General features: G+C 34.5%; 1 protein-coding gene across 3 annotated transcripts in view; it reads left to right on the top strand.

Moving 5' to 3' along the window:
• Positions 1–14,864, top strand: part of LOC145691826 (uncharacterized) — a 28,265-nt gene extending 13,401 nt beyond the window's left edge. The window contains exons 4-6 of one of the 3 annotated variants that reach the window (XM_081767140.1): positions 3,097–3,185; positions 6,720–6,932; positions 14,449–14,864. In XM_081767140.1, coding sequence (XP_081623266.1) covers positions 3,097–3,185; positions 6,720–6,932; positions 14,449–14,682 — 536 coding nt within the window. In that variant the 3' untranslated portion in view covers positions 14,683–14,864. Of the gene's footprint in view, positions 1–3,096; positions 3,222–6,719; positions 6,933–14,448 lie in introns of all 3 variants that reach the window. The other 2 variants (XM_081767139.1, XM_081767141.1) reach the window with 2 other exon arrangements.
• The last annotated feature ends 292 nt before the right edge of the window (positions 14,865–15,156 follow it).

Genomic DNA, 15,156 nt, shown 5'->3' with positions numbered 1-15,156 from the left:
AGGTTTGTACAGTTGTTCTTTAACCGGCATAACAGTGGGACGTAAAACTCAAATTATTTCATTTCATTTTTTCCAATTAGAAACAAGTGAGTTTCGTTTCACAGTGTGAAACTACGGTAGACTTCCAAACTATGTAAATTCAATACTCAAACTTCAAGTAGTACATTCATAACTGCTAGTTGCCATAGAGTAACAACATCAAAGATACATTTTATATATACCGGTATATATTCGTTTATTCGATTCAAAAATAAAATAACGATAAGTATATGAGAATAATGCTTCCCCAAACTTAGCGGATCAAGTTCTCGTTCAGACTGTTAATTGAAAATAGAAGGAAATGAAGTTATGAAGTTAGCTACAGTCTTATTCATGTTGACTTCTCATCATGAGGAATGAAGAACCATAAAAGCACACATACTTAATTACAATTCCCATTTTTAAGTGGATAATTACTGTGTTTTATAAAAACGTTTCCTTCTTTTGCACTCACAAAATCATAAAGAACCAGATTTTCTTTTGTTTGATTCGTGCTCATTTTTATATCTATTTAAATTTTGTATACTGTATACTTCTTTTTTACCGCCTTGTGCAAATGCATCTGTTGTACATACGGTAGAGACAGCCCTGGATATCATTAGTTCTAGAATATTTCCAACTCAATGATCCACTTTTGGTTAATCCTAATAAACGACAAACTCCTTCGACTGTGCGTTACGCTAACCCTAATAACAAAGAGCCACGCTGAAGAATGTCTCTATCATTAGTCTGCCTGACGCTAAGATATATCGCTGCCTGCAATATTAGATGTTAAAAACTGCAGGCAATTTTCCAATCTAAAATTATGTTACCGATACTTAATTACCGATATTTCCAAATAGGATAAAGGCCATAAATAGCCATATTTAGATATGATAAAGGCCATTGAATAACCAGATTTTAAATAGGATAAAAATCATAAATAACTATATTTAGATAGGATAAAAACCATAAATAACCATATTTAGATAGGATAAAGGCCATAAATAACCATACTTAGATAGGATAAAGGCCATAAATAGGTAGGAACAATATTATTTATGTGACCGCATGGTTAACCACCTAAGAACCTAATTGCATGTATTTGATACAGATACGGTTTAGTTAGTACAGCCACTTTCATTTTGTTCATGGATGCAGAACAAAAATAATATTTAATATATTCTTTGGGCTTACACATATTTTGATATATCGCTTTTAGATGCAGTGATGATTTCAGGAGGTAGCCCAGGAAGAACTTTTCCATCCTAGAGCTATGAAATTCCTCCGGGGCCATATCTCCGATCGCCCAATAAGTTTATCCCTCTCTATATTCTACAATTCCCTGGAGAAACTCTTCTGAAATCATCACTGCTTTGATGATGGATTATTTCTTATGCTGTGTACACTGGACCGAAGATTCGGACGGAACAACTAGTTAGAAATTAAAAGGAAGTGACTTCACTTACCACTTATTTTATTTATATTGGCAACCTTACTTGTCTTCAATAATAATAATAATAATAATAATAATAATAATAATAATAATAATAATAATAATAATAATAATAATAATAATAATAATAATAATAATAATAATAATATTTGGTCTAGGAATTAATTCGTGCGGTTGGTACGCACACATTGAAGCTGTAGTACAAACACAAAATACATAAATACCTTATGAAAAATATTGTCCATCGCTAGCCACCACTTTCGCCCATCTGTTAGGCAATGTACGGATTCCGTGGCGAAAGAAGTCCTCATCCTTGGAAGCGATCCAGTCAGAGACCCATGTTTCGATATCTTCTGAAGAAGTAAACCGCTGTCCAACCAAATCGTTGTTCATGCAATCGAACAAGTAGTAGTCCGAAGGAGCAACGTCTGGTGAATACGGCGGGTGGGGTAAAACTTCCTCACGACATTTTCTAAATAGGTTTTGACCGGTTTTGCGAAATGTGGGCGAGCGTTATCATGTTGAACAATAAGTTTATCATGTCTGTTCTCCCATTCTGGTCGTGTTCTGGCCAGAGCTTGCTTCAAACGCATTAATTGTCGTCGATAACGTTCTCCATTCATAATTTCACCCGGTTGCAGCAGCTCATAGTACACCACACCTTTCATATCCCACCATATGCACAGCATAACCTTTGCACAGTGAATATCTCGTTTTGGTTGTGATGGACCTGGTTCACCTGGTTTCACCCAGGCCTTTTTTCGTTTAGGGTTCTCGTAATGGATCCACTTCTCATCACCCGTAATAATTCGATGCAGAAACCCCTTTCTGCTCTGTCGTTGAAGCAGCAATTCGCAAATGGTTTTTCGTCTTTCAACGTCTCTGTCTTTCAATTCATGTGGAACCCAATGTGACATCTTTTGAATCATTCCCATGGCTTTCAAGCGTTTGGAGACTGTTGTTTGATCAACGCCTAATGCTGCTGCAAGTTGTTCCTGCGTTTGACACGAATCCTGCTCGAGCAATGCTGTCAATTCTTTGTCTTGACACTTTTTTGGCTGTCCAGCTCGCTCTTGGTCTGCCAAGCCGAAATCACCACTTCTAAACCGTGCAAACCACTTCTGACACGTTCGCTCAGCTAGAGCATGGTCACCATACACTTCCACCAAAATACGATGACTTTCAGTCGCACTTTTCTGCATGTTAAAGTAATGCAGCAGGACACCCCGCAAAAACACTTTATCAGGCACAAATTGCGCCATGTTCACTTAACTACAAACTGGTGTTGTTGACGCTTTAATCCACTGCCCTATACTACGAACGATACGCGATGACAGGGGTTTGCAACACATGTGTGGATACACGGAACTGTGGGACGCTCCGTTCGTTGCGCCATCTCTTGTCCACCCGCACGAATTAATTCCTAGACCAAATAATAATAATAATAATAATAATAATAATAATAATAATAATAATAATAATAATAATAATAATAATAATAATAATAATAATAATATGACATAAGCGTAGCGTCACTCAGGCTCATTTTGAGCTCTTCTGTTTATTATATGCTAAATTTCATTAATATCTAATGTTTATTTTTACTACTTCGTATTTTCCAGGTATACAATCAACTGATGCAGCTCAATGTGAAACTCAAATATCGGATCAGAAGTCACAATTTACATCCTCAGACACTGTGAAAGAAGAGGTTAGAGCAGACATTAAGAAGCAAACAATAAGAGAGGTCAGAATTAGAGGTGTCTATTATTAGAAATTATTTATTTATTTATTTATTTATTGTGAACACAACAGACTGTAGCCCAATTACAGTGTAGAAGATTACATAATCACATATTCGGAACTCTTGATAACGGCATCTCTAAATTTCTTAGGAGACATATTACATACATACAATTCATTGTTATTTACACACATTCTATTATACAAAGCTATTGTTCTCCAGATTGCTGATTTCATTAATATATGTTTTTGATTTCTTACAGTAATAGAGACCAGTATTCTTACGTGTTTTTAATGAAGAAACATGAAAATTCAATGAATTATTCATCTTAAATCACAATATTAGTCAATTAAACCTTTTAGATAATTATAATTATATATATAGGGTGTTAATGAATGAACTATACCGACAATCCACTTCCCCTATTGGTGCCTGTATCTTTAGAACTTACTATAAAGCAAACGCTACTGTCTCTTATACTCTGTTCTCTCTCTTCACTTTTTCTTATCTCCTCTCTCTTGTTCGCTTTATTGCTTTGTATTTAGGGACGATGTACTTTACTGTTAGCACGTTACCTTAAACTTTAAACCGTACCCTTAATCTCATCTCTTATATTATTTTTTAATAATTTTTATTGCATTCTTCATCTCATAACAACCAAAAAACATTAAGAAAGCAAATGGCATTAAATCATAGTATTAATTTTTGATTATCTTAAATCTATATCTTAGCTTTATTATTTATCATTGTCTTACTTTTTACTTAATTATTTAGTCTCTTCTTTTTTCTTCTTCTGATATCTCCTCTTATCTATATGTGATTTTTCTCTGAATTTTTGTTTCTCTCCTTTTTGATGTTTTCATGGTTTTCTTTGGTGCTTTCTTAACTAAATTTGGTTTCTCACCTCTCATCATTTATTATTTATTTCACTTAGGTTTTCGCCTGTTATATGCTCCCTTTCTTTCCTCATTGGCTATGAAACAATTACTCACTATTTATTTCACAACTTATTCACTACATTTTTACACTTTAGTTTTTCGCCTGGCATTATTGTAAATATTGCCATTGTTTCTTTCTTGTTTAATTTATATTAGATTTCATAATAAAATTATCACAGTTCTATACCATATGTTCTGGGTTAGGGATGTGCACGAGACAAGATTTGTGGCTGTCTCGTCTCGAAAATGTGTTGTAAAAATGATGTCTCGACTCGAAAACTATATTTTTCTATAGGAAGAGCCGTGTCTCGACTCAAATTTTGTAAGGAAAATCCTGTCTCGACTCGTCTCGTGCGCATCCCTATTCTGGGTCTAGAATTTCCCCACAGAAATATATATATCATTATTTTCTATATTTAATCATTCTAGATAATTCGTGTCCTGATAAAAAGAAATCATTGTTTCTTTTTCCATGAGCCTTATTTTCTTTCTTATATCTAATGTGACTATATATGTTTTCAGTTTACATTCCTTATTCCATATATACATAGGGCATTCCATGTCAAATCAACAAGTCATCAGACTTGACCATCTCAGATTTTTGTAAAAATTGGTGCATAGCTTTATTACGGTGGGAGATGAAAAAATCTCAAATTTTACCTCTCTCCTCCTGAAAGTGTCCCCATACAGGGTGTTCAAAAATGTTAAAAAAGGGCATTTTTCCAGTTACAGTGATTATTAAAAACGGTCATAAAATGGTTAATATGTGTACTAGAGACACGAAACAAACATCATTGGAAAGATAAAAGATTACTCTACAAGTTGTAGTATATTGAAAAAGCCTGTACAATAAAAAATAACACTTCAAAAATTCAAATTAATATTTGAATTTTGAATTTCGCATAGAAATGTCCCTGTGAATTTGTTTAAAATTGTCCAGATTGTAGTCTCATATGTGTACTAAAACACCACAAAGTTGTATTTTGGTCACTCAATGGGATCCGATTCAAAACTCAACATAAACCAAGCATTGCAAGATATCGACCATGTGAATATCTGGGTTCAGATCGATAACCATTTGCCTGTAGCACCTGCAGCATCAAAGAAATTTATATTCACTTCATTTGTTTCTTGATGTATTCATTTGAATTTACACAATTATCAACCCTTCAAATTATTTGGAGAGGTATTACATTTCTGAACAGGTCATTATCCTTGTTAGTCAGTACGCATGATTCTAAATTTATATTGGCTACGTTGATAGAAGTTATTTTCATACCTTTGTTTCAGGATTGCTGTCACCGACATGTGGAAGTGTATAATTGAAATAGAAAAAAGAATTTTTTAACTAATTATTTGTGCCTAAAGTGTGTGAAGTGATTGTGAACAGTGTCACTGGGTTTCATAACACATTTCATACAAATGTTGTCGAATGGAGGGAAATATATCCCTCTCTTTCATAATAAGTTCTGTATCAGCAATCCTGAAGCAAAGGAATGAAAATAACATGTATCAATGTAGGCAATATAAATTTAGAAACATCCATACTAATTAACAAGAGTAATGACCTATATTGAGTACTGTTCGGAAACTTAATACCTCTTAATGAGCTCTTGACAGGTATCCAGTCCTAGATCCTTTGAACGTATTCTGAGTGAGACATGTATATTCCATTGAGTTTCCTCTCTTTTATACGCATCCGCAGTTCTCTTGATATTACTCCATCATAGCCCTCTTTAAGTCGATGAATACTAAATAAAGTGTCCTTTCGGTATTTTTCCGAAATTTATTTTATTGCAAAAATTGTATTTGTTGCTCGTTCTGGCATAAATCCCAACTATTCATATCTTATTGATATTTTCTCTCACGTCCGACTTCTAATATATATTATCCCAAATCTTCATTATATATGTCATCCGTTTTATATCTTTATCTTCGCTTTCGTTCTTTATGTGTTCTTTCTTACACAGAAACCCCTTGGTTCACATTCCACAGCAATTCTATTTCCTCTTCTTGTAACATTTCTACGCTTCCACAGGGATTTTATTTGATCCAATTGCTTCATTTATTTTATTTTATTTTATTTAAATAAAAAACACAGTGAAATTTGTGAATAATGAACTCCTATGGGACACAACTATCTGTTCGTAAATGATCTGTTCGTTTTTTTTCTTTCTTTTTTCAGTTATTATTATTATTATTATTATTATTATTATTATTATTATTATTATTATTATTATTATTATTATTATTATTTTAAAGTGCATATTGGCTTTTGCAACCAGAGTAGGAGAACTGATCTCAGGGAGTGTAGACTTGTGAAATTGTACATAGAGTTCTCAAGTTAGTTTCAGGTCGTAATATATATTGATAACTGAAAGTAATATCTCCTGTTTTCCTCTCTACACTGTGCGCAAAGATAGACTTAAAAGTGGTAGCCATATAGACCTACATTCAACTTTGGTAGCAGTCAGTAGTTACTACGAGTAAAATTGTTTGGCTTTAGAAAGTTTTTTTTTTATTGCTAACAATAATTGTGAAATTTTCTTTCGTTTAACAACAGAATATTCCTGAGTCCCACAAAAGTACGGAATCAAGCAGTAAGTCATTCTTTTTCTCAAATAGCAACGACTTTCTACTGAGAAGGCTTAATACCACCTGTACCAAGTATCTTCATACAGTGCAGAAAGACTTTTCTGACCACTTAGGAAGTCTTGTTATACAACTTCAAAGTAGCATAGAGCAATCCAAGACAGATACTTCGTTTCGTCTGCAGGTAGGTTCAAATTATTTTCAGGAATATTTTCAGGCGTACGAGGATACTTCCGAAAGTTTCTGGCCTGGCACTGAAATTTCCCGCCATTAGCAATAAGCCGTTCATGACACATAGTGCCATCTATGAAAGAAATAATGTATCAATTTCAGCTGTCTAACTGTGACAGTTCATTAGAGACAGTCGTTTGAATCAGTTGATGTGCGTTGAATTCACATACTGCATGACTGCTCCAATCCGGCCCAATGCTAAATATAAACTCTAAGGTGAATTTTGAATCTCCTTAAGGTCACAGTGCGTCACTGTAGCCTTAGCAATAATAGTCGTGTGGATTGGAGCATTGTCATGCATATGAAAGCTCAACGCATAGTGACTGATTCAAACGACTAACTTCAACGAACTGGCGCAGCTAGACAGTTGAAATTAATACATTATTTCTTCCATATATGGCACTATCCATCTTCAATGGTGAGATATTTTAGTGTTAGATAGGAAGCATTTGTAAAACCCTCGAACAATGCCAACAATTACAATGTCAATTAACTATAGTCAAGATATACTTTTGAATAATGTTTAAATCTTAAATATAAAATAGATAATAATAGGATTGAATTGATGTACAGAACACTACTTACTGACAATACCAGGATTTCTTCCAGAAAATTCGGCCTGGGGGGAGCAATATCAAAATGTAAGGGGTAGCACGGAGCGCTATTTGCCAAAGGACGTGCCCACATGCAATCGCAATTTAATTTATCCTAGCTCTGGATTAGAATAGATGGTCTCCGGAGGGCCAAGACTTCTCCGGAAGTATACGTGGAAGAGATATTGAACACTACCCTAACAGCGTACATAATTGGTTCTTCCTAGGCAATTCCTTCCTGTTCTTCCTACTAACCCTCCCCCACTTTGAAGCACATTTGTACTGTTGAATTTCCCTGAAATGTAAGTATCGCTTTTTGCGAAAATTAAGCAAAACAGGAAGACATTATGTAGGCTAATTATTGACACGATTGGAAATTGGTAATTGGGGAAATAAAATTGAAATAGAAGTTGGTTTAACGTAATCTAAAGTGTAAGTTGGCCAACGAATAGGCCTAAATGATTAACCTTTATCCAAAGGGTTTCCGCAACTATTAAATACGTTGGTCCAGCGTAGGTGAAAGGTTAGATATTCGAGTTACATGAAATATATCTTGAATCTATGTTGGCAAATGAATTGATTGGCTAATGCTCATCGAAGTAGCCAGTTACAACATAGGGCTCAAGGTTTACTAGCTTATCTTTTCCCAACGTTGGCCGTACTGTTTGTACTGCCAACAGAGAAAGGTATTTCTTTCTGTAGCGTTGAACCCTCATTCATTTAAGTCCCCAAGTTAGTTATGTATTATGGCTATTACTTGTCCTATTACCGCCAGTGACGTCAAAAACAAAAAGAAATCACTTGGCTAAGATCACAGACCACCATGTTTCTTAATACTTTTTAAATCATATTTCCGTCATGGTTTACGGATCATCAGGAAGGTTCTCGGCCCCCTTATCTATCCAGCCATATCTTGTGCCCACTTGGAACTTATCAGAAAATTTTCCTTCTTTCCTTCTTTATTCTTTGAATCTTTTCATACTCGACTCGTTGTTTAGGGGGTTAACACTCTTGATATTTAGGACAATCTGAGCGTTATCAAGTCATATAGATTGGTTTGTATTTTGCAGATTTGGGGTTATTGAGTTATTAGCTTTCTGTCTGGCATCTTGGGCAAGTGATAACGAGTGATTGTTACAAATAGAATAATATTGATAGTATTGATTAGCAAATATTTTACTTACATTTAGAATCACTCCACCAACTATTTACTGAGGTAAACAGTTCTTTTAGGTACTTTCAATTGGATGCACTGAATAGTCTCAATGTGTAAAATATCAAGTAGCCCTTACTGCAGTTAGCGTCTGACTGGATTATTCCTGAGGGTTATTTCTTAAAACTACGATGTTGTAATAAGAGTGTAAAATTTTTCAAAATCAAATATAGTACACTCGTGTATACCATAGAACTATGAAAAACTAGAGATATCAGCATTAGTGATTATAAAAGTGACTTTTACTATTATTGTAGTATTCTACTCCATGTGTCGTAACCTTTAGTCTTTCTTATTATACTTTAGGTTTCTCTGAATAATATTTAACACGTTAAATGTGTTAAATTATATTTATTACAAAGCTTAATTACAAGTTGCTGACTACCCGCTCACTACACACACAGACTACTCTACATCTTATGACAGGCAATGTTGCCAGTCCTACATTACATCTTCCCCTTTTGAAACTTAAACAAAATCATTCAACCAAACTGGTTTCCTTGTTAGTCTTTTAGATCTACGAACTCCTGTATCAGTTTCATTTACATTATCTTGCATTGTTACTGTGTCACTACCTGGAACATTATTACCTGTAATCCTTTTATCAGTCACTACTTCACTATTAACATTACTTTGTGAATCATCGTGTGTAACATTTTCTGTTTTACAATTATCATCATCCTGTACCGTTATAAATTCAGGTTTATTGTATGATTTTCTTAGATGAATTCTGTTTCTTCTGAGAACTCTGTTATTAATATCTTTAACAACGAAAGATCTGGGATTTGCATGTACGCTTACGATTTGACCTGGAGTCCAAGTTTGACCTGTTTGTATCAGACAATTTTCCCCAGGCTTTAATTCTACTAATTGTTTTGATTGTCTATCATAATACCTTTTGTCTTTGTTTTGTTTTTCTCTTAACAATATACCTACATTCTCTTGTACTTTCGGTTTTAATAATACCTTGTGTATAGGCAACCTTGTTTTAAGTGTGCGGCTCATTAGAATTTGGGCCGGTGAAAGCTAAATAATACTCTAAATAATAATAAAGCCGGAGAATTCCTATACTCAAGCTAAATAATACTCTTTTCCTTCCTCGTTACACTTTTTAAGAATTCTTTTTGCTATGCCTACCGCTTTTTCCGCAAGCCCATTTGATTTCGTATATCTAGGACTACTGTTAACAATCTGAAAACCCCACTCTTTAGCAAATTGTTTACATTCTTTTGACCCAAACGGAACATTATCACAAACAATAATAGCTGGAATTCCATGCGTCATAAAAATTGTTTTGAGTTTTTCTATCACTTCACCTGAGGATTTTGAATTTAACGGTAGCAGTTCCAACCATTTAGAATAGTAATCCATTAATACAAGAAATGATTTACCACCATATTCTAAAATATCTAGACCTACCTTCTCAAAAGGTAAACTTGGGATTTCATGCGATTTCAGTGGTTCTTTACAATTTGATACTCTGTATTTTTCACAAATTCGGCATTTCAGTACCATGGTTTCAATACCAGTTGATAATCCAGGCCAATATACTACTTGCCTGGCCCTAGCTTTTGTCTTTTGTACACCAAAATGTCCCTGATGTAACTGATTGAGAATCTCTTTTCTCAACGTTGTAGGAACAATTATCTTATGATTTAAGAATACAATACCATCCTCTACTACAATTTCATGCCGTAATTTGTGGTAAAACCTGACTGACTCATCGAGCTGTTTTCTATCTTCAGGCCAACCTTCATAATACATTTTCATAATTTTACACAGAACAGGGTCCTTTTTTGTTGCTTCAATTATTAGTTTTTTCTTTGACTCAGTAGCTTGTACATTAGCAGCTAAACTATGTATTACCTCTGTAATAAAATTATCTGACTCCTCCGTTTCATGCAAAAAATCACGAGACAACAAATCAGAAATGTACATTAGTTTACCTGGTACATATTTCAATGAAATATCATACCTTAACAATCTAAGACACATTCTTTGTAACCTACTTGATGATATATCTGATACATTTTTCTTTACAATAGCCAATAATGGTTTATGATCTGTTTCAATAGTAATTGGTTTGCCATACACGTAGTAATGAAACTTTTTAACCGCGTGCACTATACTCAACAATTCTTTTTCAATTTGAGCATATGATTTCTCTACTTGAGTAAGGCTACGTGAACTAAACGCTATCGGGTGGCCATCTTGCATTAGGCAACAGCCTAACCCTTGGCTTGATGAATCACATTGTATCACTATTTCTTTCTTTGGGTTAAAGGTACGCAAAACCGGAGCAGTTGATACAATCATTTTTAGTTCATTAAATACTTTGGTATGAATAGGTAGCCACTGCCACTCTACATTCTTTTTTAACAGTTCCCTTAATGGAGCTGTGATAGTTGAATATTGAGGAATAAACCTACTTAAATACGTAATCATGCCTAACACCCTTTGTAGCTCTTTCTTATTGGATGGTATACTCAATTCTGTGATAGCTTTAACGAAATCGTTGTTAGGTCTCATACCTTGCTTATTAAAAATATACCCTAAGTGTCTCACCTCACTCACTTTATACTGAAGTTTTTTGGGATTAAATTTGACATTAAGCTGCCTAGCTCTATCTAGTACTTGCTTCATTATTTTATCATGTTCCTCCTCTGAGTTTGCTGCAATTAACAAATCATCAGAATATATGACAACACCTGGAATGTCACCAAAATAATTCATATTGAGCTTCTGAAATATTTCCGGGGCAACTGATAAGCCAAATGGTAATCTTAAAAATCTCCAGCATCCAAAAGGAGTACTGAACGTACATAATTTGCTTGAGCTCTCGTCTAATTCTACATGATAGAACCCATTTTTCCAATCCAGAACACTAAATACATTTTTATTACTTAACCTTGCACTAACTTCCTCTAATGTTGGAAGCAAAGAATAATTTCTTTTCAATGCCTTATTTAGATCCTTCGGATCTAAGCACAGTCTTAGTGAGCCATCTTGTTTCTCTACAATAACTAAATTACTAACCCAGCCACTAGGATTTTCCTCTTTACAAATGATCCTTTCTTTTTCCAACCTACTTAACGCATCTTTTAATTTTGGCTGGATTGTCAACGGTACCCTTCTGGGAGGTCTACTTATAGGTTGTACCTTTTCGTCAACCGTAATATGCAATTTACCAGGATATTTACCAACACCTTGAAATACATCATTGTTGTGCCTTAAAAATTCATCTTTGTTTACAACATTTACGGGGTTTATTGACACACGTTCTATTAACCCTAATTTCACACAACCATCTAGACCTAATAACGGTTTGCATGCATTATTGTTATCCTTAATTAAAAGAAAATCTATGTTCGCTTTTACATTTTTGTGAGTACAACACAGATTTACAATACCCAACGGTTTTATTTTTGTACCACCATAAACTTCCAACACCACATTTGTAGGCCTATATTGTGCTTGTGAGTCAATTTGCTTGTAAACCTGTAACGGAAGAATATTAGCTTCCGCTCCCGTATCAAGCTTGAGCTTAACGTTTTGATCTTGAATTTTTACCATTTCAGTCCATTCACGCACTTCCCCCACTTGTGTAACTGAACAAACCTGGGCAGACGATATCACTAACAAATCACAGTCTTCATCTTCCGACTGAATTTGGTTATGTTGCACTCGCTTTATCGCCTTCATTTTGCACCCCACTGCAAAATGGTTGTAGCCCTTGCACTTCCTACACTGCTTACCGAACGCCGGACAACTTGCTTTACTGTGCGACGTGTTACACTTTTTACATAAATACACTAACTGTGAAGTACTGTCACTTACTTCTACGTGCCTTATTTTTATATTTTTCTGTACCCACCTGCTTTTGCTTTTCTACTTCCCTTGCATTTTTTGTCGCCGCTGCAGTTTTCTTTACGGCTCCAATCGAGGCATCATTTTTATGATGTATTAGTTCAGTTTGTTGTTTACACAGTTCCGCTGCTTTCCCTATTTCTATGGCTTTATCCAATGTCAGTTCTCCAGCCCGAAGCATGCGCCCTTGTACTTCTTTATCTCGAACACCTAATACAATACGATCTCGTATTACGCTATTTGTCTGCTCACCAAAGTCACATGTCTTCACTAGTTTCTTTAGGTCAGTCACAAAGGAATCAAATGTTTCACCTTCTTCTTGTATGCGGGAATTAAACACATAACGTTCCACCACCACATTTTTGTGCGGAATAACATATTCCTCAAATGCTTTGAGTACTTGATCGTAATTATTACGTTGTTCGTCAGTCAAATTAAACGTATTAAAAAGTTCAACTGCTTCCTCACCTATTACATTGAGTAATATAGCAACCTTTACGTCATCTGACTTAGCACTATGTCCTGCAGCCTTCATGTAGATAGTGAAACTTTGCTTAAAACGTCGCCACGAAGCTTGGATATTTCCCTCCAATTTTAATTTTTCTGGTATGCGTGCAGATTCCATTTTCGCAATGTTCTGAAAATCACTTACTCGCCACAGAACAGCAATATTATTAATAGGAACTTAATGCCCACCTGGATACTGGCGTATTTTCACGACTGCGCCATGTGTCGTAACCTTTAGTCTTTCTTATTATACTTTAGGTTTCTCTGAATAATATTTAACACGTTAAATGTGTTAAATTATATTTATTACAAAGCTTAATTACAAGTTGCTGACTACCCGCTCACTACACACACAGACTACTCTACATCTTATGACAGGCAATGTTGCCAGTCCTACATTACACTCCACGGTATATTACGATTTGTAAAAAACATACTACAAGACTTATAGCTTTAATAAATAGACCCTCTGGCAGCGTGATATAGAGAAATCACGGCCAAGAATTTTGTTTGATTAGGATTTAGCGTCCCTTTCCAGCACTGAAAATATATGAAATGTGGACCTACAGTTTTAGATGGTATCCGAACCACCGGAAGTCAAATTTTCAAGTTCAAATTTTAATGCTCTTCCGCCTGGAATCGAATCCAGAATCACGTGCACCGCTAGCAACTAGACTAGCAGGAAAGGCTCCAAGAATATTGATGTTGAACATAGATTGGAGTACCAAAATTTAGTAATTTATTTCCTTTGTCTTGCAATTTCAACTTTAATACATCCAGCTCATAACACAATTTGCAACACTTTTACTCACAATCAATAACATAAATTCATTCACAAACTAACAGAATTACTGAAGCACAATTGATGACTAGTATCCATCGCATGATAAAAGTGAAATACATTCACAGATGAACCGGTATATTATTTTGTTATGTAACTCAGAAACATCACTTTCTGCGATTACTGGAGCATCATGATATGGAATATACATTACAGTATAAGCTTCACTACAAATACAGGCTCTTTCTGGTCTTTGCTGTCGTTTCTGCTCAGATTTCCTTCAGAAAATGATAAGAATAGTCATAATAGACTATCGTCACTATTAGGTCATTCAGAAATGAATTACACGCAAAAACTTTCTTTTACACAGACTGTGACGTTTCGCCACCATTCGTTTGGAATTCACATGGTTTCCATCAGCATACAAAACACAACCATAGTTCAATTGTGTTTCGTATAGGATATCTATATTCTTAGTGGTAATTTTTAAAATTCTTCTTCTTTTCAGAACTTGTTGACTGACTTAAGTGAAAATGTACCGGAGAATGACATTTGGTGCGCTCAAGAGAACATGAGGGAATCGTCTCACTTGTCCACTCTTTGGCTGTTGCAGGCAGTAGAGATTACGGCAGCTGATAGCACGCGAGACATTCAGTCGTCGCTGGAAAACGCTTATATTCAATTCCAGAAGAAAGTTATGTCTGCACTCAAACAGGCAGAACAGAGAACAAACAAAGGATAAATGCAAGTAGCTAGTGATTTCATTGAAATATTGATTACCTAAATTACATTAAAACACAAAATACATAAGTCACTTAATATCACACACACAAAAGAAAAAGTACACTATCTTCAGAATTAAAAAAAAAAAATAACATTATTATTTCGAAACTATGTAAGTTAAATTTTGACGTATAGAGAATATACAGGAATTTTAAAAATATATATTTAAAGTTTTCTTTTTCTTCTTTCATAAGTAAATTAAGCTTCCAATAGCTAAACTCTCTGAATGATGAAAGATTTTTTTTTTAAATAAATGGATAATGTTAAGATCATTGATATTTTTCTATAATGGAAATGGGTTAAGCATGTTGTACTTTCGGTATTATTTTTGCTTGTTTTCAAAGAAATGTCCTACATATAGAACTTAACAATGGTTATGTTTCGTATTGATGTATAGAATAACCCAATTCTTTAACAACCGGTTAAAGAGAGA

This window comes from Thermobia domestica, chromosome 8 (assembly GCF_964235325.1).
Source record: "Thermobia domestica chromosome 8, izTheDome1.hap1.1, whole genome shotgun sequence".
NCBI lineage: Eukaryota > Metazoa > Arthropoda > Insecta > Zygentoma > Lepismatidae > Thermobia > Thermobia domestica.
The sequence above is the reverse complement of the archived record's forward strand: the minus strand, read 5'-3'. Positions and strand labels throughout refer to the sequence as shown.